Raw genomic sequence first — 23,727 nt, 5'->3', positions numbered from 1 at the left:
GTGGCCTGGTGCACCTCTGCCTCTTATTGGTGGTCTGAAACAATATTATGGAATTTGCTGGTTGTAAGCCCCGCCTCTCTCTGGCCCTCTGCTCCAGTCGATGTACTCGTCTCTGTGAACGGTGAATAAAATCTGGTCGAAAAAGCTGTAAAGCCTCCTGTACAAAAGAAAAATACGCATAAATGCGTATTAAATAATATCTTTTAACAGACATAGTTTTCAGCCATTAAATGCACAAGCACAACAGGTAAAAAATGTTTCATGTCTCAAAGTCAGGGTGCCATTTATTTAGTGTTAAAAATATCTCATATTTAGATTAGATAAAAAGCCAACATGGCTAAAAGTGAAAAGGTTTTTTTGTAAACTAAATATAACTGCCACCACTATGCTCACCAAAACACTAACAAATTTTGTTGGTTCCATTTCCTAAAATATAAACAAAACTTGTAGCTCAGTTTACACTATCACAAATGAGTCCTCTAGTTCAAGTGAAGGGAAAACTTCTACCAGACCCTAGTGGTGGATGAAGTACACAAACCAAGTACTCAATATAGAGACCCACTAGTTAAAATATTACTCCAGAAAAAGTAAAAGTGCTCCCTTCGAATATACTTAAGTAACCAAAGTAATATGTTTTAATATGGCTATAATGTTCCTGCTATCATTTTTGTCAGAATACTCTTGCTTAATCAACTTAGTCTATGTGAAAAGACTCTGTTACACTCTATTAATAGAATTATATTAATTAATCAAACACTGATTGATATCTATTAAAATTATAATGAGCCCAAATGTTACTTTTCAACTACTTGAAAAAAAAAAATCACACAAATAAGGCCACTGGTGTTGTGGTAAGTTAGATTCAGGAGATTCTTCTATCATTTATTACTCTCAAAATGTTCTGCTTGCTGTTGAACTGACACTGTATGTTCATGCTAAATAGATACAATCAAGCAGCCATCAAAACTCCAATACCAATACACAAAAAAGCTACTTAAGTGCAATAACCAATTACATTTATGTCATTAATGTTCACCACTGCCAGATCCAAAGACATCCTATACATTTGTGTGCCTCTAATTTCATTGTTACTGTTTGGTGAAGAACCACATATGGTTGGAAATGTTATGTTTATGAAGTGTTCACCTTTTGTTAAACAGCTCATAGTATATCATTGGAAGCATGAATTGGAATATGAACATAGAATATATAAGTGCATACTTTAAGGCTTAAGAGCTGGAGCTGGTCAGTGCTGTTGGATCCACAGGCACAGCTTTTTCGCAGGTGGGAGGAGACAACACACTCTTGTGAACCAGGAATTATTTCAGTGTGGGAGCATGAAACTGTGCCTGGGGAAGAGATTCTCACACTCACTCCAGACTTCCCTAATGAAAGGCAGGTTTCACACACACAGACATGCGCCCAGACACATGCACACACACACACACACACACACACACACACACACACACACACACACACACACACACACACACACACACACACACACACACACACACACACACACACAGATAATGCTATGGGTCTACTATTAATACAATAATCCAATTTGGGTAACAATTAACAGTTGAAAGCAGAGCAATTTTATAGCCATTTTGCATCTTCTTTTTTTTCCTGGTTAAGGTTTTTTATGATGACCTGACCACAGCAGAGGTATTTTAACTAAACCTTTCATTTATATCAGGTTCTGAAGTGTAGCTAATAAAGCTAAAAGATATAAACTAAAAGATAAAACTAAGATATTTTAATCAGAAAGTCATTGTAAGAAGCAAATGATGTCAAAGGTAGAGAAGAACAATGAGGGGATGAGAAAGGCATATACGTGAGAGAGAGAGAGAGAAAGAGAAGAGAGAGAGAGAGAGAGAGAGAGAGAGAGAGAGAGAGAGAGAGAGAGAGAGAGAGAGAGAGAGAGAGATTTGATAAAAAAGGAACTTGAGGAGAAGTGTCCTTTTCTTTGCCCTACCTGCAGTGATTGCTCCGGAGCACAATCATGCAATCAAATTAGCACATGCCCTGTAGACTGCATGCAAAAGATCAGTGTAAATAAGAGGCCAAGAAAGTGTGGATGGGAGCCATATAAGATAAAAGTAAAAAAAAACAACTGCTACTGGGCAAAGATAAAGAGTTTTAAAAAGAGAGGACTGTGCAAGGTAATATTTTGTATTCTTTTATATATATATAGGAAAAAATAAGTATTTGAACACCCTGCTATTTTGCAAGTTCTCCCACTTAGAAATCATGGATGGGTCTTAAATTGTCATCCAAGGTTACTGTTGGTAATACACTAAGACGTCATGGTTTGAAATCATGCATGGCACGGAAGGTTCTCCTGCTTAAACCAGCATATGTCCAGGCACGTCTTAAGTTTGCCAATGACCATTTGGATGATCCAGAGGAGTCATGGGAGAAAGTCATGTGGTCAGATGAGACCAAAATAGAACTTTTGCTCTCCAGACCTAAACCCAATTAAAAATCTGTGGAGGGAGCTCAAACTCCGTGTTTCTCAGTGACAGGCCAGAAACCTGACTGATCTAGAGAAGATCTGTTTGGAGGAGTGGGCCAAAATCCCTCCTGCAGTGTGTGAAAACCTGGTGAAAAACTACAGGAAATGTTTGACCTCTGTGATTGCAAACAAAGGCTACTGTACCAAATATTAACATTGACTTTCTCAGGTGTTCAAATACTTATTTGCAGCTGTATCATACAAATATATAGTTAAAAAATCATACATTGTGATTTCTGGTTTTTTTTTTTTTTAGATTATGTCTATGTCCATGATTTCTAAGTGGGAGAACTTGCAAAATAGCAGGGTGTTCAAATACTTATTTTCCTCACTGTATATATATATATACACACACACACACACACACACACACACACACACACACACACACACACACACACACACACACACACAAGGTTTTTGGTGACTGACCAATGCTTTATTATCATTGCTGATGGTACTGAAATGGAGGGAAAGGCAAGTTGCATGATTGAGTGAGAGAGGTTCTGCTTGACCCCATTTGCAGTGGCTTCTGCAAGAAAGGTGGCTGTGATTCCTACCTGGGCCTTTGTCGTTCCCCATTTGATTGCTCCGCAGAGTCCCCGAGACATCATTAGCATTTTCATTTACAGAGTTCCTGGATTTGACAATGGCCATGCTGAGGTGATGAGCCTTTTCTACTGCTCTATTGCAAACTCTAATATTTTGTTTACAGGACTTGGGCATATGTCTTGCTTCTTGTGGTTTCTTTAAGCTGGAGGACAAACTACATTTTCCAATCGATAGAAAGAGTGATGACCTGTACACAGATTGTGGACTGCAAAGAGGATGAGAGAGTGATTTGTACAGGTAAAATGTTGAACTGGGAGACTGGCTTGAGACTTCCACATGGATAGAGGAAGAAAAGGTGGGTCGTGTTGTGACTGAGAGTTGTGAAGCACTGGTTTTCTGGTCTGACTCATATTTTGATCTGTACTCTATCACCTTCACCATGGTTGCACTGCAGGTGTATGTCACTGTGGAATGACTGCATGCTTTATCATTCTTTACTGTTGAAATAACACAAGAGGATGCTGGGATCTGGCCTTGTTGTTTCAGGGGGCTTGATATTTTGCGAGTGGAGATAGTGATGAATAATAATCCAGATGAGGGACCGCGACAGTGAGCCTGAGGGTCAGTTAGAGTCCAGCTCACAAATGGACCATCAGGAGTCGAGGCAATAGTTTTTGTTGCTTTGGTTTTTGTTTTCTCACCAACAGTTGCAGAAAAGTGAGAGGCTGTGGGCCTCCAACACTGCTTGATGTCCTGTTCTCTCTCCTTCTTTTGGCCTCTCAATGTTGTAAACACATTTTGAAGACGTGGACAGGAGCCCTTTATCTCTGCCTGTAAAGTGTTTAAATATTAGTGTCCTATAGCATCATTTAAACAGTAATATTAATTTTAACTTTTTAAAATACACCATACACAACTGCAAATAACACCGCGTTAACCTAAAAACTACTTTCTTTAAATAGGATACAGTCAATCTCTAGATGCAGCAGATACATGTATTATATATTATGCAATATTATGGTTATTATTAATCTTTTGGACATACACTACATGGACAAAAGTATCGGGACACATGACTGTTCCAGCCATATGTGGTTCTTTCCCAGACTATTCCACATACCGTAGCTGAAGGCACACAATTGTATAAGATGATTTTGGATGGAGTGGCATTGAATTACCCCTTGGCTTAAACTAGGAGACCTAAACCTGCTCCAGAATGACAAAAAAACAGATAAACCCAGCCATCAGGGTTGCACAAGCCACTTACTGCCGGATAAATTGGGAGGGTTGTGTTAGAAAGGGCAATCAGCGTAAAACATGTGCCAAATCAAATATGTGGGTCACGAATCAGAATTTCATACCGGATCGGTCGAGGCCCGGGTTACCAACGACTGCCACAGGTATTGTTAGCCAACAGGGTAGAGGGTGGAAATTGGGCTACTGTTGGCCGAAGCAGGAGAAGGAGAGGAGGAAGATGACTTTAATGGCCATGTTGGTGAAGGAAACAGAGGTGATGAAGAGGTGATGGGTAGGTATGGCCTTAAGAATACGAATGTAAAAGGGCAGATGGTGGTAAATTAGTTGTAAATGCTTATGTTAAGAACAAGAAGGAGCATAAGGTGACGTATAAGAGTGGAGGAAGGTGCACACAGGTGGACAATATTCAATGCAGGAGAAGCAACCTGAAAGATATTGGAGACTGTAAGGTGTTGGCAGGGGACAGTGTAGGTAGACAGCATCAGATGGTGGCCTGTAGGATGGCTTTTGAGGTGAAGAAGAAGAGGAGGAGAGTTAGAACTTAAAGAAGAATAAGATGGTGGAATCTGAAGGAGGAACACTGTAGTGTAAGGTTCAGGGAAGGGGTCAGACAGGGGCTCAGTGTTGGTGAAGAGGTGCTGGATGTTTGGGAAACTACTGCAGGAGTGATAAGGGAGACAGCTAGAAAGGTACTTGGTGTGACAACCAGAAATAGAAAGGAAGAAAAAGAGACATGGTGGTGGAATGAGGAAATGCAGGAGAGCATAAGAAGAAATAGGTTGGCAAAACAGAATAGAGATCGGCAGAGAGATGAGAAAAGTAGGCAGGAATACACGGAGATGAGGCAGCAGGTGAAGAGGGATGTGACGAAAGCCAGGGAAAATTTTGAGCAGCTGAAGAACTAGAAAAATAAGAGATGGAAGTGGATAGGATTAGTATGGAGGAAGTGACAGCAGCAATTAAGAGGATGAAAAGTGGAAAGTCGGTTGGACCAGATGACATACCCGTAGATGCATGAAGATGTTTAGGAGAGATGACAGGGAAGTTTTTAACCAGGTTGTTCAACAAGACTTTGGAAGGTGAGAGAATGCCTGAGGAATGGAGAAGAAGTGTACTGGTACCAATTTTTAAGAATAAGAAGGATGTGCAGACCTGCAGTAAACACAGGCTAATGAAGTTGATCAGTCACACCATGAAGTTATGGGAAAGAGTAGTGGAGGACAGGCTGAGAGAAGAGGTGACCATCTGTGAACAACAGTATGGTTTCATGCTGAGGAAGAGCACCACAGATGCATTATTTGCTTGGAGAATGTTCATGGAGAAGTATATAAAAGGTCAAAAGGAGTTGCATTTTGTGTTTGTGGATTTAGAGAAAGTGTATGACAGGATGCCAAGAGAGGAGTTGTGGTATTGTATGAGGAAGTCAGGTGTGTCAGAGAAGTATGTGAGGGTGGTGCAAGACATGTATGAGGACAGTGTGACCGCAGTGAAGTGTGCAGTAGGAACACCAGACTGGTTCAAAGTGGAGGTTGGACTGCATCAAGGATCGGCTCTGAGCCCTGTAATCAGTGGTGATGAACAGGTTGACGGACGAGGTCAGACAGGAGTCTCCCTGGACTATGATGTTTGCGGATGATATTGTGATTTGTGGTGAGAGTAGAGAGCAGGTTGGGAAGAGCCTGGAGAGGTGGAGGTATGTGCTGGAGAGAAAGGAATTTAATGTCAGTAGGAGTGAGACAAATACATAAGTGTGAATGAGAGGGAGGGCAGTGGAGTGGTGCAGTTGTAGAGAGAAGAGGTGGAGAAGGTGGAGGAGTTCAGGTACCTGATATCAACAGTGCAAAGTAATGGAGAATGTGTTATAGAAGTGAAGAAAAGAGTGCAGGCAGGGTGGAGTGGGTGGAGAAAAGTGGCAGGAGTGATTTGTAATAGAAGGGTATCTGCAAGAGTATAGGCGAATGTTTATAGGACTGTGGTGAGACCTGCGATGTTGTATGGTGTTAGAGACAGTGGCATTGAGTAAAAGACAGTAGGCGGAGCTGGAGGTAGCAGAGCTAAAGATGTTGCGGTTTTCGTTGGGAGTTGAGAGGATGGACAGGATTAGAATTTAGTTTATTAGAGGGACAGTGCATGTAGGATGTTATGGAGACATGATGAGGGAGGTGAGATTGAGATGGTTTGGACATGTGGAGGGACATGGGTTATATCGGAAGGAGAATGCTGGGACGGAGCCGCCAGGAGGGAGGAAAAGAGGAAGGCCAAGGAGGAGGTTCAAGGATGTGGTGAAGGAAGACATGCAGGTAGTTGTTTGGAAAGAGGCAGATGTAGAGGACAAAGTAGTTTGGAGATGGATGATCCGCTGTGGCGACCCCTAATGGGAGCAGCTGAAAGAAGAAGAAGAGCTCCATAAAGATATAGCTTACATGAATAGAAGAGCTTAAGGATCCTAAAAACTTGAAACCAAACTTAAACCCAATCCCTTTAGCATGAGTTGGAAAGCTGACTGCACCCCAGTCCACCTGAATGAGCTCCACGTATCTCCACAATGACATTCCCAAAAATAGTCCCAGAAGAGTGGAGGTTATTATAACAGCAAATTGGAACTAAATAGGATGTTGAAAAATAACATATGAATTTTATGGGAAGGTTTTGGTGGCTGGTAGCTCAGTGGTTAAGGCATTGTCCACTGCTGGGCCCTTGAGCAAGGCCCTTAACCCCTGCTCAGTTGTAAGTCTCTCTGGATAAGGGCATCTGCCACAATGCCATAAATGTAAATGTTTCCACAATTTTTTTCCATACAGTGTATTTGAAAAGATAAAGAATAAAAAGACCCTAAACTAACCAAATCTGCAGGTTTAGCAGTAGCATTAACTTAAATACTGTACATAGCTAAAACAGGCAACGTGTGGCATTCACACAAACAGGCTAACTTTGACAAAATATTAAACAATGACAGACAGTATTTATATTGCCACTCTGGCAAAAAAAATCACAAATTCTTTCACCTTTTTGGCTCCTAACTGGGAATGGTCAAAATTTATTCAAATAATGGTCAGACATTTTGTCAGCATTGAACATTTGTACTGCAAGATCTTATATAATATTTTAAAGAGGGATAAAGAAGAAATGCATGTGCATCCTGGTGATCTTCTTTAGCAAACTTTGAGAAAAAAAAAGGAAAGAATGTCTCACTTTTCCAATACCAATTTGTTAGGCTGCTTTTAACATTGTGTGTGCATTTTAAGGTGTATGTTTATAAGTTAACATAGGTGAACAACTACTTAATACAAACTCCAGTGTGCATACTAAATGTTGTTGGCTCTTTATTTTCTTTTACTGGGTTTAAAAACTCATTCAATAACAGCCTATAGCATTAATACATTTGGATATCCTATTAGGTCTCTTTTAAAACTATGTTGTTGTTTACACAATATAAAATGGTTTTGTTACATTGTTACTATCAGCTGGAAATTATTGGTGGAAAAAAAATCACTTCCTGAGGTTCTATTACTAATGTTAAATCACATGCAAACTGTTTATTTAAAAATAGAACAACAGTGAATTAGAAAATCTCAAAAACATGTATATTGTTCAATTTGGTCTAGAGATATATGGACATTAAAAAATAAAAGACTGTGTGATAAAGATATCTGACGTGTTTTATGTATCTTCACATACCTTAGGATTCGAGGAATTATAAAATTAATAATCTCAAATTCCTTAGATTAACACAAACACACTGTTAAGCAATGACTACTATTTTCTTTCACAATTTTTTTTAAACCATCACAAACATACTATCATACATCATCTCAGCAACATTATTTAAAATCCTAACACACAATTTATTACTGGTATCACAAACCAAAGACCAAGAAAAGACCTATTGTAAAATGCTGTAAGGCTGTAAGATACTTACCAAAACTATGTCTTGTGAAGCCTGGCTCATTAATCTCCAATTTTATAGTCCCATGAAGATTGGTAAAATAAGCAACAGAAAAATTGCATGGGCTTACAATAATCTTGCAGGAAAAAAACAACAACAAAAACCTTTTGTGTTACACAGTGAACTAAGTCAGAACAGGACACCATCTCTGCTGTCTAAACTTGAAGATGTGTGTTGTAACAGGAGCAGCTTTCATCTGTATCATATCAATTATTAACAGGTACATTGTGTCAGTTTACTGACAAGTTATTAGCATCTTTTACAGCTTCCGCTATACAATAATTGAAACAATTTAGGACAAAGTATTGCATTTGTGGCATTTAGCCGCAAATAGTATTGCTTAAATACTCATTATTAAAAGCATAGAAAATGTACTTACGAAAAAGATACTTAGGCAGAGACAAGCATTTTGGTGACATCAACAAACAGGGACTAACCTACAGAGACATAGGAAAAAGGTGACCAGAAAAAGAAGATGCATAAAAACTCACACAGCTCAGGATAGAACAATTAATGCTAGAGCTGTGAGGCACCTATTATCACCAGCTACAGGTTAAGATGTCCATTTCGTATTATAACCATCAGATTTATTATATATGGGTCTAAATCAAATTGATTAGCACACAATATTTGACTATTTTGTAAAACCTCTGGCTGCCATAAATCAGTCAAATTTAGAGATTTCATATTAACCTCTAATGGAGCAAAAAACAAATCTCATTGAAAGCCCTTGTACTGTAATTTCATCAGACTGGCCCTCTTCTGTCATGCCCAACAAACAGTTTAAACAAACATAAAATCTATAATCCTAAAAGGCTGGCTTTTTAAATAAACATCCATTTAAATCATTCAAATCCATTTAAATCTGAAATCATTTTTTGCACTACAGCAACCCTGCAATTTAAACAAATACAAATGCAAAGCTAAGATTAGTACAATCTTCAACTGCATTAATTCCCCACCCTACCCAAAATCCCCAGTGAAACAACTCAATTTTACTTTAGCTTTCACTGAAGCACTGAAATACCCTGTGGAGAGTAAAGTGTTCTACTTTATCTGTGTTTATCTTCTATGTGTTTTATCTGTGTTTTATCTACCATCTTCTATGGTTTGGTCTGCTGGTGCAGCAGCATCTCTACTGCAGACAGGAAAAGAATAAATAAGTTGATTAGGAAGGCCAGCTCAGTCCTGGGGATACCCCTGGACACTGTACAGGAGGTGGGAGAAAGGAGGATGGTAGCTAAACTATCATCATTACTGGAGAACGACTCTCACCCCCTGTATGAATCAGTTTAATCTTTGAGCAGCTCCTTCAGTGACACATTGTTACACCCTAAGTGTCTGAAGGAGCGATACAGACTTTTCGCCCTGCTGCTATTAGACTTTACAATCAGAGCTGCTCCAAGTGAACCAGTCATCAAAATATGCGCTGTTATGGTGTTTAACTGTGCAATAATAACAATAACAAAGTATTTTATTTTAAGCAATACATGTGCAATAACAATAATTTAAAACTTGCAATATTACCTATGTGCAGTATGTATAATAGCGTAACTACTTATTTGTGGTCTCTTTTTCTTTTATTGTATTTAGGCATTGTGTTGTGTATATACTGTATTATGTTTCTACTTTTTTTTTTTTTTTTTTTACATATTTGCACATTTCTTTTTCCTTGCTGCTGTAACACAGAAATGTTAGATCTCATCTCATCATCTCATCTCATCAAATCTTATCTTTTACCAATGAGTGGAATTGCACAAATACCAGATCACTCTTTTTCTGTGTGTTCCTCTGTGCCTGTCTCTATCTCCAAAGTGTAAAAAGGAACCAATGTGATGCCAGAATGCTAAACATACTGTAGGAGACCGAACACTATGCATCATTGCCCTGACCGTCGGATTTATATACTGTAGTATAGACGTTTGCCAACACCTAATGTTCCACAGTCACATAATACCATTCATTGCATAGATTGGATGTGTGCTTGGTATGTTTCTTGCTTGTAATATACATGACACTTTCAACTTTTATACATTTTTTCAAAATTGTTATCAGTTTTATAAGAAATGGCAAGTACCTCAAAATGAATACTGAGGTCTTTATGTATTTAGTTGAAATGACCAGTGCTTGAATTGAGTCAAGTCTTATGGGGGGTTCGCAGTTGTTGTGCAATTCATATATTTTTTTTATTTAAAAAATCTTGCTAAGTCTATTTTTTACTTGTCATGGGGAGTCCCTTATGCCTAATGGGGGGGTCCTGGATCCCCCCCAGCCCCCCTCAATTCAAGCACTGGAAAAGACCCATTATTAGCTTTAGAACTGTAGAATCAATTTACTGAAAGACATGAAAATTATTCTGCAAAATATACTTAGTAATATATACTTATTCAGTGCAGAGAAGCATGCAGTCAGTGGATAGCTGACAATGTTCTTGTGTTTAATGTGCTTGGGAACGCTTTTTTTAGATAAAGATGCAAAAGAGAAATGTATTGATTTAATCTGGCCACTACTTGCAATTGTGGTGTGCAGATCAATCATCTCTGAATGTGCACCATGCCTGGAGGCAGATGGATTACAGCGGATAAAGACAAGTCTCTGATAAATCTGATATCCTCCTCTGATCTCTGATTTTGCAACATTCTTTGTAAACTCCAAAGATGGTTGTGTGTGAAAAACGGAGATCAACAATTTCTGAAACACTCAAACCTTCGGCTATGCCATAGTTATTCCACAGAGACCACATTTTTTCTCTATTCTGTTGTTTGGTATGAACATTACCTGAAGCTCTTGAGCTGTATCTGCATGATTTTTGGCATTATAGAGCTGTTACAGATTGTCTAACTACATAAATATGCAGGTATACATATGTTTTTATGTTTAGAAATATGGACATAATTTCCATTTTAGTAGTCTGTTCAAGAAATATTAATATTCCTGTCTTGTCTCATTTCCTTGTTTTTAATTTAATTAAAAATTTTTTAATTGTATCAAGAGTCTGTCATTTTATGTTCTTTCACAAAAAGTATTAATTAGCAGAGACTTGAAGTTTTTAAAATTTGATTTATTTTCTATAATAGCACAACCAACACAGTAGTTCCAGATGTACATCAAATCTCCATGCTTATAATAATATGCTGATTCTGATATAACTTTAAATACTAACAAATCATTTGTAGACACATAAAAAGCACCTTTTGAAGAAAAATGTAAAGTATCTACATTCTGTAAGGAGAAATGTATTCAGCAGTTACGGAAAAAAATATCAGTGTCAGTACTTTGCAATTGTGCAAGTTTTCTGCCTTGGTAAAGGCTTTAGGATAGGACTGTTCTTTCAGTAAGATGATTATTTTCAGTTCTCTTGGTGAATAAAGGAATGTGGTGGAACCCAAGAAACCTGCCTCCAGCTTTTGAAGTTTCAATTCCTCTGGTCCTTGTGTGCCCCTTTATTCCTCTCTAAAATATTTACAAGCTGGACTTGTATACCCCAGGGTGTTTCTTTGCCATCATTCTCCTGTAAAGTTTTATTGTCTGTAGATGATGTAGAACCCACTGCTGCACTGCCACATTGCAGATCAGTCTAAAGTAAAAGCTCTGGTGAACGTGAGTCAGGTTTCAGTGCTCCTGCCAAAAAAAAGGTTCAATTTATTCATGAGTGTAGGCTATTCCATTACCAAACACACTGACTCTTAGGATTTTAGGATTATTTTAGTCAGCTTTTTTGTGAAGTCATTAGAATCATCCTGCAAAAAGGCAACAATTAAATATTTGCATGAGATGTAAAAAAAATATCTTTTGTCTTTACGCATTCTTAAATAACCTTGTTGAGAAATGTTTCAGCTATTTTAGTCATGCAAAGTTGTGCTTTATCCTTTGTGAAAGATGAATGCCCTGAGATCAACTTTGACTCAGTTAATTAAGATTTCCCAAACTCAATTCCTGTGCTAGAATGACTCACGTCCACCATTTGTATGCAAATGCAATTTAATGAAGGACATTAAACGTAATTGAGTACCATCATTCAAAAAAAAAAAAAAAAAAAAAAGAAACCATACAAAACAGCCTACTACTACTATACAGTTATAGAGTGGATTGTCTTTGCACTGGCAGACTGTTCCAGTACTTACTAAACTATTTTTAAACTATACTTTCTTTTAGGGAAGAAAGCTTCTCAAATCAGACCTTTTTGTTTATTATTTTGGCCCACCTTGAAGAGAGGTAACTGTACAGCTGTGAGATATATGCAGTATCTCACAAAAGTAAGTACACCCCTCACATTTCAGCAACCATTTTAGTATATCTTCTCAAGGAACAATACAATAGAAATAAAACTTGGCTATATTTTAGTCAATGCACAGCTTGTATAGCAGTACAGATTTACTGTCGTCTGAAAATAACTCAACATACAGCCATTATTGTCTAAATAACTGCTAACAAAAGTGAATACAGATGATAACAACCATGCAAAGCCACATGTCCGAGAGGACAGTAAATCTGTACTGCTATACAAGCTGCACATTGACTAAAATATATCCAGTTTTCATCTCTATTGTATTGTCCCTTAAAAACATATAATAACATGGTTGCTGAAATGTGAGGTGTGTACTCACTTTTGTGAGATATATTCCGGTGTGTTTGCCGTTTTGGTGTGTTGGTTCGGTGGTATTATGATCTTGTCACATTTACACTGTGTTCTTCACTGGTAGAATTTAAGGTGCATGAAGGATGATCTGCTTTTTGTTGCTGACTTTTTCATAGTGTCAATTTGCCAGACAGTTAACAAGAAGGTTGCCAAAGCAGCCCTATATGAGGCACTTGTCGATCATCAGGTACTACCTGTGTGGGAAACACTTCCATGATGGAGGCCATGATGGAGCTGGAGATGGCTGAGGCAAGTCGTGAGCAGCCTTAGGTCGATGCAGTAGATCCCAGTTGGCAGCGCATGCTAAAAGAGCTTGAAGTGGAGAATAAGCAGCAGGAGCACCAAATGCAGTTCTTGGGAGCTCTGGCACGAGAGTTGAAACTTGAGAGGTAAAAACTCGACCTGGCATATCAGTGACGAAAGCTGGTGAGGCTGCCATGGAGGTTTAAGTGCTCAACAGCAGCCTCTCCATCTCCCGTTGCCACTGAGCAAAGAAGGTTTATGGACATTGTTATTGCAGTGTAAACTGTCTGATAAGGCAAGGTAAGGTAAGATTCCTCCCACACTCTAGAACACAATTTAAATTATGAGACTGTAAAAGCTACTGTGAAGTTCGCTCACCAGACCTATGTTGAGTTTGCCACGCTCTTTTAATAATTGGTGCTCAATCAGTGGTGTGAGAGATTTTGACCATCTTAAAAAGATTTTGCTGGAGGAATTTAAGTTGTGTTTGCCTGAACAGCTGGTGGTACATTTAAATGAGCAGAAGATTGACACCTTGGCCAAAGCTGCGATATTTTCCAATGAGTTTGTGTTGACTCATAAAGTTGTCTTCAGTCCTCCTTTATCTTAGAATGTGTCTGCACGTTCGTCTAAACCCGTGACTAAAATTGGTACTAAGCCTAAATCTTCAGCTGGTTCCCACTGCCATTTTTACTGTCATGAGCCAGGACATGTGTTTGCAAACTGTCCAGTGTTAAATTGGAAGCAAATGAAACCGCAGACGGCGATTAAAAAGATGATTGCAAAACACCTCTGAGAGTTTAATATAGCAAGTGTTAAATTCCTTTGTGTCCTCAGGTTATGTATCTAAGTGTTCGCCTAGTTAAACTTCCGGTAAATGTATAAAGAGATACTGCTTGACACAGACATTTGTGTTGGATAGTAGCGTTCTCTGAAGCCTATTCTGCAGGTAGCGATGTATCAATTCAAGGCATTGATATGGGGATAATTTGTGTACCATTACACTATGTATATTTGGAAATGGAGAAATTTCTCAAAAATAGTGAAGGTGTGCACTCAAAGCTACTAGTCAGAGGCGATTCAGTCATTCTAGGAAATAATGTTGCCGTGATTAAGGTCATCTCCCTACCTGAAGTAGTTTCAGAACCTGTGAGTGTCACTTTTCAGCCTGGTGACATCCACTCCTATGTGTTCTCTGTTTGTATGTTGACACGTGCCCAACAAAAAAAATAAATTGTGTGACATAGATGATCTTTCCTTTCCATTCTCAAGAGAAGCGTTTTAAAAAATCTAATAAGAACTTTGAGGTGTCTCATGACATTAGTGACGATTCTGTATGTAAGTAGACGATCACCTGTACTAACAGTATGTACATGCCAGAGCCCATACTTTTTTTTTCTCACAGGTACACAATTCTAAAAAAGAAATCAAAAAAGTCACCTGTAGCTTCTTTGTAAAAGATATTAATTCTTTCTAGCTGTGTCACTGTCGCCATGGTAACTGTGTGTTGGGTCAATCCCATGTTTTTCACTAACGAGTTCCCAGAATTAAGAATGTAAAAAAACAATTGTAAAAGGGAATAAATTTGAATTTACTTGAAATTGTCCTTGACATTACAAAAATTAAGCACACGCCCAAATTTAACACAGTGAAGCGCTTAGCCAACTGACACTTTGGCTTCACAATCGCGGTTTAGCACATCTGGGATTTAGTTCTGAACTCTGTCGCTGACACTATAGTTTATAAAAACGTTTTTTAAATTTTGTAATTAATTAATAATTAATAATTATTGTTTTATTGTAGCGCGTAATAAAAAGATATGATTATTAACAAACGCAGCCGTCAACCCTGCGCTATTTATTTATTTATTTATTTATTTATTTATTTATTTATTTATTTATTTATTTATTTGACGTCTATTTGGGTATACAGCCTGTTAAATCCCACAGGTTTACATCATACGCCCGCCTCCCAGAAGATTTCATTGGTGGAGACTTGACGCGAGACTATCGTCTGAAAACACGCACACTAGCTTCTGATTGGCTGATGTTGTAGTCCATTTCGAGAACGTAAACAATAACAAACGCGGTTAAGTCTGTAGGTCTATGCTAACAATAGATCGCATTGCAAACTGAATTATATTAAATTGTAGGGAGTGAAATGTAAGGTTATAAATGATGTACTACAACTTTAAATAAGATCTGGAGGCAATAACGCAAGAAACGTGATTTGGAATAGCGGAAAAGAAGAATCTGTGAGGGAGTTGTGAGAGTGTAACGGAGTCTCTTGTGTTTCTGACCATACAGGACATTTCCTAAACAACTCAGTCAGCTATTTGTTGCTACAGTTACTTGCTAAAAACAACGTTTAACAACTGAACTGTCTAATGTACAGTTTGTATTCAGTCCTTGGGTTGGTTGAGTAACTCGACATTGCTTTGCCTTATTAAACAACTGCGGTCAAACCATCCGCACTTTTCTTTATGTTGCGCGTCTAATCATACACTTACGGTATGGGTGGTGGGCGCCTTCAAAATAGATGTAATCTGTCAGTTAGATAGATGTTGTCTATCACTCTATACATTTTCATACACTCATAAAACATTTTCCTTTATAGGTTTGCTCAATCTTTCGAATAATTCATATTTAGAGTGTCACTGTCTATTACTTTATCAAATTTCAACTCATTTTACTGTAAAGTTTTTGAGAAAAGTAAAGGCAAAATCACTCTAAACCTCAGTGCATTTGTTATCTATGTTCCACATTCACACACTCATAAAACATTCTGCTTTATAGGTTTGCTCAATGTTTTCAAATGTTCTTATTTAGACTGTTCCCATCTATTACTCTATAACATGTCAAGTCATTTTACTGTAGAGTTTTTGAGAAAAGTAAACACAGAATCACTCCAAACAGCAGTGCATTTTTATCATGTCTCATATTCAAACACTCATCAAACACGTTCCAAACACGTTTGTTTAAAAAAATTCATAAATACGTCTATTTAATTTGAACCAAAAGTGTACAGTAAAACGACTTTAATTAATAATTGAAAATACACTAATGTTTCAGATCATCAGCCTATTTCTTGTCATTGTGCAGCTTTTTTAATCTACCACTGGTGTATTACTTCCTGGCTCTCACACACCACAGATGTATACTAGTTTATGAAGCAAACAATGAGCAGTCAGAATGCAACAAGAAGTTATGGGTTAATGTGGATGAGACAGAGGGAGTCAGTGATGTAAACATGACTGAGAACAAAAACATTCCTGATCATCATCATCATCATCATCATCATCATCATCATCATCATCATTTCTCTTCTTGTGTTCATTATAGTGGATATTTAGCCTGTATACATGTATTGGGTAACAACATTTATAATTCGTGTTGTGTTAAAATGCACTGGTTTTATTAACGCGTAATCAATGCAGCGAGCATTTCTGTTTGACCTTTTTTTTTTTATGAAAATATAGATAAATAAATATAAAAGAGGCAAAATTAAAACCTTCAGCACAACACACGTTTATTCACAATGTCTTTTCTTTGTTCAGATATAAAAAATAAATAAATAAGCTCCACCGAAAAATAATATTTAATCAGTAAAGTCTCAAATCAGCACCAAAATCCTCCATGATACACACAAGTATCCCTCTTGGGGGTCGACAAACGCACCAGCGTTTCTGTGTTTTGTGGCATTTTTTTCTTTGTAACGCTGAAACGAACTTAAATTACTCTTTTTTTGATCGTACAGATAAGAGCAGGGGTGTCAAACTCAGGTGTAATTATATTTGGCCCGCGAGATCATATCAAATGTGTATTATAGCTGGCCCGCCAGTATATCGCGCATACACCGCTAATACTACAAATCCCAGAATGCTTTGTTATTGCGTTGGCGCGTCAGTCAAGACCGCTGAAAAACTCCGCCTACTCAGCGTTGAATTTACCCGGAGATTTACCGACTTTAAAGCCCAGAAATGCAGATTTGATCTGCTCAGTAATCCGTTTGTGGTTGACGTGGGAAGCGCACCAACCAACCTCCAAATGGAGCTGAATATTGAGGTACTCCCCAAAAAAGTAACTAATTACGTTACTTAGTTACTTTTTATGGAAAGTAATGCGTTATATTACTTTTGCGTTACTTGTATCTCTTTCACGCCTTACAGGTGTAACAGGTGTAATATAGATAATTGCCATTAAGAAATAAGTTATATTAGAGCAAAAGACATGTGTGGGCTGCACACCGGTGATGTGAAGGGAGAACATACCTTTCGCTGTCATCTCGTAAAACATCGTGCAATTCCGTAAATATGACCTCGTCCTCGTCTACATCATTCCCTGCTTCATCATCAGCATTAAACATTCTGAACGCCTTTACAAAGTTCGTGCTATTATCAGTGACCGTGGCACTTTATCTTCCCACAAAGAGCAAATAAGCTGTGAATTTGCTCTCTATCGGAAAACTCTATCTATCATGCTCTCTATCATGTGTCTCCCACAGAAAACCTTTATTCTGAGCAGTCCATAGATCTGCAGAGGTGGAAAGTCGGCAAAATGTTATTTTTTGCAGTTGACAAGAGCTTTTCACCAACACATAATCTACACTTAACCATTATTCCTTTCTCCTTTTCCTCGACTATTTCAAAATAATAAGAACACTTCCATCACAGTAATGTAATGCCCTGGTTTGCCATCTCCGCTTCTGACCAGCTTCTGTTCCCGCGGCTCGCACGTATGAGTGCGCGATTCTACGTGACTACGTTCATTTTAATTCAGTATTGTTTTTTTTATGCAAAATAATTTAACTGGAAAGTAACTCGCATTACTTTTATTTAAAAGTAACTCAGATATTAATGTGTAAATTTATAAAGTAACGCGCTACTTTACTTGTTACTCCAGAAAAGTAATCTTATTACGTAACGCACGTTACTTGTAACGCGTTCCCCGCAACACTGTCTGTGTGTGTAACTGTTCTCTTTAATGAAGATGAACAAAACACCACTCAGGAGTCTCACTGATGAACACCTCCACTCTATCCTGAGGAGACATGAGTTTAGAGGAAATCAGTGTGTAAAAACTGAGCTTGAATTAATTTGGTCTTTATGCACTTTTCCTACTCCAAGGCATGCACTGTTAATAGTTGAAAGATTGCTTTTTTTTAATTGAAGGAAATTATTATTTTTTGGTTGTTTTGTTGTTGCCCTGTGAAAAAAGGTTTACATTAAAAAGGAATTAGAAAGTCTTTAGATAGAGAGAGAAAAACATAATAAGATACGAATACCGCTGATGTGTGTTTTATTTCCAATTTAATTTCTCGTGTTTATAATATTAAACTTTGGTTGTTCCAGATTCAATGTTTATGCAAAACTAAAGTGTGTTTCCATATGAAAAGGTTTTACATTACCCATATAGAGAGACGTAAATGAGTAAATTACCATGGAAACCGAGAAGGTTACGAGCGTGTTGTGCGTCTCACACTCGCAATCAACCACTACCACATGGGTAAGTGTTAAATTATGTTTACAGTACGGTCATTTGTGGTGTATCTGTTTATTAAAATAGGCTGCAGATACTTTTTAAGTGCAGAAATAAGAGATCGAATCGCTTTTACATTAATTCCTATGGGGACATTTGTTCGAGCAAATGGAACGAATTATGCTCGTCCAACGGGGTTTTACTGTATAGCAAACGGAGATACGAACGTTTACGAGCAAAATTTTACCCTAATTCACGAGCAAACCCACGGTTCCCCGCTTTCGGCTGAGGGAAGCATCAGTCGCTTAGTTGATGACGTATCACTCGGTCGCTCTCATTGTTCAGTGCAGCAAAAACTTAACTTTTTTTAGTTTAATATTTTTATTTCACTAGAAATCTTGAAAATGTTTTGAAGTACTGTAAAAACGAAAGTAAATAGAATTACAATGGAGACCGAGGAGGTTACAAGCATGGTGCACGTCTCACACTTGAATATCATTGGATGTGCTGTGAAAAACGAAAGTAAATTACCATGGAAACCGAGACGGTTACGAGCGTGTTGTGCGTCTCACACTCGCAATCAACCACTACCACACGAGTAAGTGTTCAATTATTATATGGTAATTTGCGGTGTATTTGTTTGTTAAAATAGTCTACAAATTGCAGAATTAAGCGATCGAATGAGATCTCGGAACGGATTACATCGCTTTTACATTCATTCTTATTGGGAAAACTAGTTCGAACGTACGAGCAAATGGACCTACGAGCAATTTTCAAGAACGAATTATGCTTGTTATAAATTATTACAAAATATTCCCTTACAACGGTTGTAAATACATCAGCCAATCAGAAGCGAGTTTACGTACTTTCAGCCAATAGTCTCGCGACAAGTCTCCACCAATAAATTCTTTTGGGAGGCGGGCCTATGACGTAAACTTGGGCGATTTAACCAGTGTATAAATAGCTGCTTTGACGTAACGGCTCATTTGTCGCTGAAACCGATTCGAGCAAGTTGTATTTCATTTGCTTCTTCGGTCAACAGCGTACAAAATGAGAGAAATTATTCATTTGCAAGTAGGACAGTGCGGCAACCAAATTGGTGCCAAGGTAAGAAGTTAAAGCTTTTTAAACACTAGATAAGGGGTGGCCAACCAGTCAGAGACCGAGAGTCACATTTTTTTTTACTGTGTTACTGTTTTTTTACAAAGAGCCACATCATACACATGGGCACACATGAACATCACCCATCCCTTCCTCTAACACACACACGCGCGCACACACGCGCGCACACGCACGCACGCACACACCTCTGCTCAGCCAGATTTATTGTAAATGTCACACACCAACATAATGACAGAAATGGACTCCTACAGTTCTAAGACCACAGGACAGTCATTTTCAACAATTAACATTGTGTGCACTGTCTCACACACAAACTCTCAGTTCAACCAAGTCCACAAACAAAAATATAATAATTTACAATAGCGTTTTTTTTTTACTATGCATGTTACTTAGTGGGAAATTTGGCATCCTTGCCTTGAACAATCCCCTTCAAATCTGCCTCGTATTCCGTTGTTGCCACTGGAAGCAATTCTTTCACATGGGTGTCAGTCAGAACAGATTGATGCTTTGATTTCATGTGTTTCAGGGTAGAAAACACAGACTTTGTGTTTTTTTTTATGTATTTTCGTCAAATGCGCATGCGCGTGAGATGAATATACTATACCGCAAAGTTTCCCAGTAGGGGCAAGATCATTTAAGTCTTAAAAATACCATATTGAACTAAAGTGAAGCGAACACGCACATAAAAAACCCCCACAAACTTTGATATGAACGTAAGAGCCGCATGAAACCAGCCAAAGAGAGCCGCGGGTTGGCCACCCCTGCACTAGAGGATCATGAGTGTCGTTAAAATGTTTCAAGGATAAAAAGGGGGCTCTTCTGGGAAAAAAAAAAAGGTTGGGAACCAATGCCCTAGATGATTTGTGTGTGGTGTGTAGTGTATGTAGGTGTGTGTGCCGCTTTGAACCCCGCGGCTTAAACAATGAAGCGGCTAATTTATGGATTTTTCCTGGTTTTTCCCGGTTTCACAAACTTCAAGCCAAAAAACTGAGCCCCATAATATTAGACCAATGAAATTGCAGAACGAGTTTAGGTGAACCAATGAAACTATTTATATCAAATCAGATGCGCTCCCACTGAATCGGGCCGCACCACATCATAAATATGGATGCGGTTCCTCTGACGTTTGACCTGCCGCTCACTCGGACTGTCTTCAGGAAATGCGAATCATTCGTCACGCTGAAAACAACCGGGCATAAAAACACACACTTCACCTGTGTTCTGAGCTGCACAGCATCGGGAGAAAAGCTTCACCGATGGTGATTTTTACACGACGATGCCAAAGGAATCGTGTGTGTTTTTGTGTTATTGAATTATATATGTCAAATAATTATTTGTTTCTAACTATTTTTTAACTATTGGCTAGTATATAAGCATTTATTTCATGTTTCATGTACAGTGTATAGATAAGTATACAGTTTAAGATTGGTTGTAAGCAACTGTGTGACCATGTGAAAGCGGCTGTATTCAAAAACAGGGCGACAAGGATCTAAAATAATTTGAATTATGGAATAATTGTACAAAATAATTGAATGCTTTTTTCAAATATGCTTAATGCAACGTTAAGCATTTTCCTTAAGTTTTCTGTGTGAGGGAAAGCTTAAATTTAAACGTATTACGTTCTTATTCTGGATTTGTGCTTGTCTGCACATGTGCTGTATTAATGTCTACTGAGTTTGGTCTTATTGCATTAAGCCACTTTAAGTTGCCTTTTTTTAAATTTTTTTTTTCCTCTTCCTTCTACAATTATTTTTGACCCTCAGTTCTGGGAAGTCATTAGTGAAGAACATGGGATTGATCCAACAGGAAGTTATTATGGCAGCAGTGACCATCAGCTAAAAAGAATTAATGTCTACTACAATGAAGCTTCAGGTGAGTTTCTTTTTGTTTTTGTTTTTTTTTGTTGTGAGTTATATGTATGTTAAATATTAGGGCTGAAACGATGTATGTATTTCAAATACAAAAATTCAAATCACAAATTATTTTCCTCGTTACTTGTTTAGTCCCTTTAACTAAACACGGACCATTCTGTTTCACCATTATTACTCATGCACCACCTGCTAAAAAGTAGTCTCAATTGCGGTGGAAAAAATTTGGAATTGCGAGGGGTGTCAGGGGGGGTGTCAGAATTAGGCTAACTTTATAAAAAATTTTTAATTATTATTTATGTGGGATTAGTTTGGGATCATTTGAAACTAAAATGTAAAGAAAACACTGTACAGTGTGTTTTCACAGATCCTTGTATGCAATTTCAGCAATACATTTTTCTAAAAGCAAACAAATTACATGTATGTGTGCGTGTGTGTGTGTGGTTTTAATCCATGCTTAATATTCTTCTATAACATTTCAATTCCCCTTTGGGATTATAATGTCGGTCTACTTTCAATTTGACAGGTGGTAAATATGTCCCCCGTGCTGTGTTGGTGGATTTGGAGCCAGGTACCATGGACTCTTTGAGATCTGGACCATTCGGACAAATTTTCAGGCCTGACAACTTTGTTTTTGGTAATTAATACATACCATTCTAATGGTTCATACAGTTTCTTTTTCTATAATGTATAGAGGCAAACTAGTAAATCTAATGGCCTCTCTTGCAGTGAATTTTGGGTTTATTCTGACAGTGTGCATTGAGATTTGTCTGCTGTTTCCTGTCAGCTGTAACAGTGTTTGCATGATAGTCATTGTTTCCTTTCCACAGGTAAGACTGGTGCTGGTAATAACTGGGCCAAGGGCTACTACACAGAAGGTGCTGAGTTGATGGACTCTGTCTTGGATGTGGTGCGTAGGGAGGCTGAGAACTGCGACTGCCTGCAGGGCTTTCAGCTCGCTCACTCCCTGGGTGGAGGTACTGGGTCCGGCATGGGCACTCTGCTTATCAGCAAAATCCGAGAGGAGTACCCGGACCGCATTATGAATACCTTCAGCATTGTCCCCTCACCCAAAGTCTCAGATACAGTGGTGGAGCCTTACAATGCCACCCTGTCTGTCCATCAGCTGGTAGAAAACACAGACGAGACATTCTGCATTGACAATGAAGCCCTGTATGACATCTGTTTCCGCACCCTGAAGCTCACAACACCAACATATGGTGACCTCAACCACTTGGTCTGTGCCACCATGAGTGGGGTCACAACATGTCTGAGGTTCCCTGGGCAGCTCAATGCTGACCTGCGTAAGCTGGCTGTCAACATGGTGCCCTTCCCTCGTCTGCACTTCTTTATGCCTGGTTTTGCCCCTCTGACCAGCAGGGGGAGCCAGCAGTACCGTGCTCTCACTGTGGCTGAAATATCCCAGCAGATGTTTGATGCCAAGAACATGATGGCCGCTTGCGACCCACGTCATGGCCGCTATCTCACGGTGGCTGCCATTTTCCGTGGCCGCATGTCCATGAAGGAGGTGGATGAGCAGATGCTCAACATGCAAACCAAGAACAGCAGCCAATTTGTCGAATGGATCCCCAACAATGTAAAGACAGCCGTGTGCGACATTTCACCCCGTGGCCTAAAAATGTCCGGCACCTTCATCGGGAACAGCACCGCTATTCAGGAGCTGTTCAAGCGAATCTCTGAGCAGTTTTCATCCATGTTCAGACGCAAGGCTTTCATGCACTGGTACACAGCTGAGGGTATGGATGAGATGGAGTTCTGTGAGGCTGAGAGCAACATGAATGACCTGGTGTCAGAGTACCAGCAGTACCAGGAAGCAAGTGCTGAAGATGAAGGAGAGCTTGAGGAGGAAGAAGAGCAAGCTTAAATATACATATTTTCCCTTCACCACTGTCCTTTTAAGCTTTAATTAACAAAGTTATTTAATAAAATCTATTTTAAAAAATTGTTTCTCAGATTCTATGTTCCAGTTTCTTGGTCTGATTAATGCTAATAATTAATCCTTGTCCTTAAATGTAATGAATTCTTGGACAAATGGGACCATTTCTGAATGTTTGATCTTATCTATTTTAACTCTTCGA

General features: G+C 38.5%; 1 protein-coding gene across 1 annotated transcript; it reads left to right on the top strand.

Annotated features, from left to right (window-relative positions):
• Positions 1–19,568: 19,568 nt before the first annotated feature.
• On the top strand, positions 19,569–23,608 carry LOC310731107 (tubulin beta chain-like). The gene is made up of 4 exons (XM_083550499.1): positions 19,569–19,745; positions 21,524–21,632; positions 22,155–22,265; positions 22,459–23,608. Exons 1-4 carry the CDS (start codon positions 19,689–19,691, stop codon positions 23,511–23,513), a joined length of 1,332 nt encoding a protein of 443 aa, XP_083406625.1. The 5' UTR covers positions 19,569–19,688; the 3' UTR covers positions 23,514–23,608.
• Positions 23,609–23,727: the final 119 nt, after the last annotated feature.

Source organism: Silurus aristotelis (assembly GCF_946808225.1).
Source record: "Silurus aristotelis genome assembly, chromosome: 9".
NCBI classification, from domain to species: domain Eukaryota; kingdom Metazoa; phylum Chordata; class Actinopteri; order Siluriformes; family Siluridae; genus Silurus; species Silurus aristotelis.
The sequence above is the reverse complement of the archived record's forward strand: the minus strand, read 5'-3'. Positions and strand labels throughout refer to the sequence as shown.

Coding starts and splice junctions, on each gene's coding strand:
- LOC310731107 (XM_083550499.1), top strand. CDS start 19,689: ATGAGAGAAATTATTCATTTGCAAGTAGGACAGTGCGGCAACCAAATT. Junction 19,746..21,523: donor GCAACCAAATTGGTGCCAAG/GTAAGAAGTTAA, acceptor TTTGACCCTCAG/TTCTGGGAAGTCATTAGTGA. Junction 22,266..22,458: donor GCCTGACAACTTTGTTTTTG/GTAATTAATACA, acceptor TCCTTTCCACAG/GTAAGACTGGTGCTGGTAAT.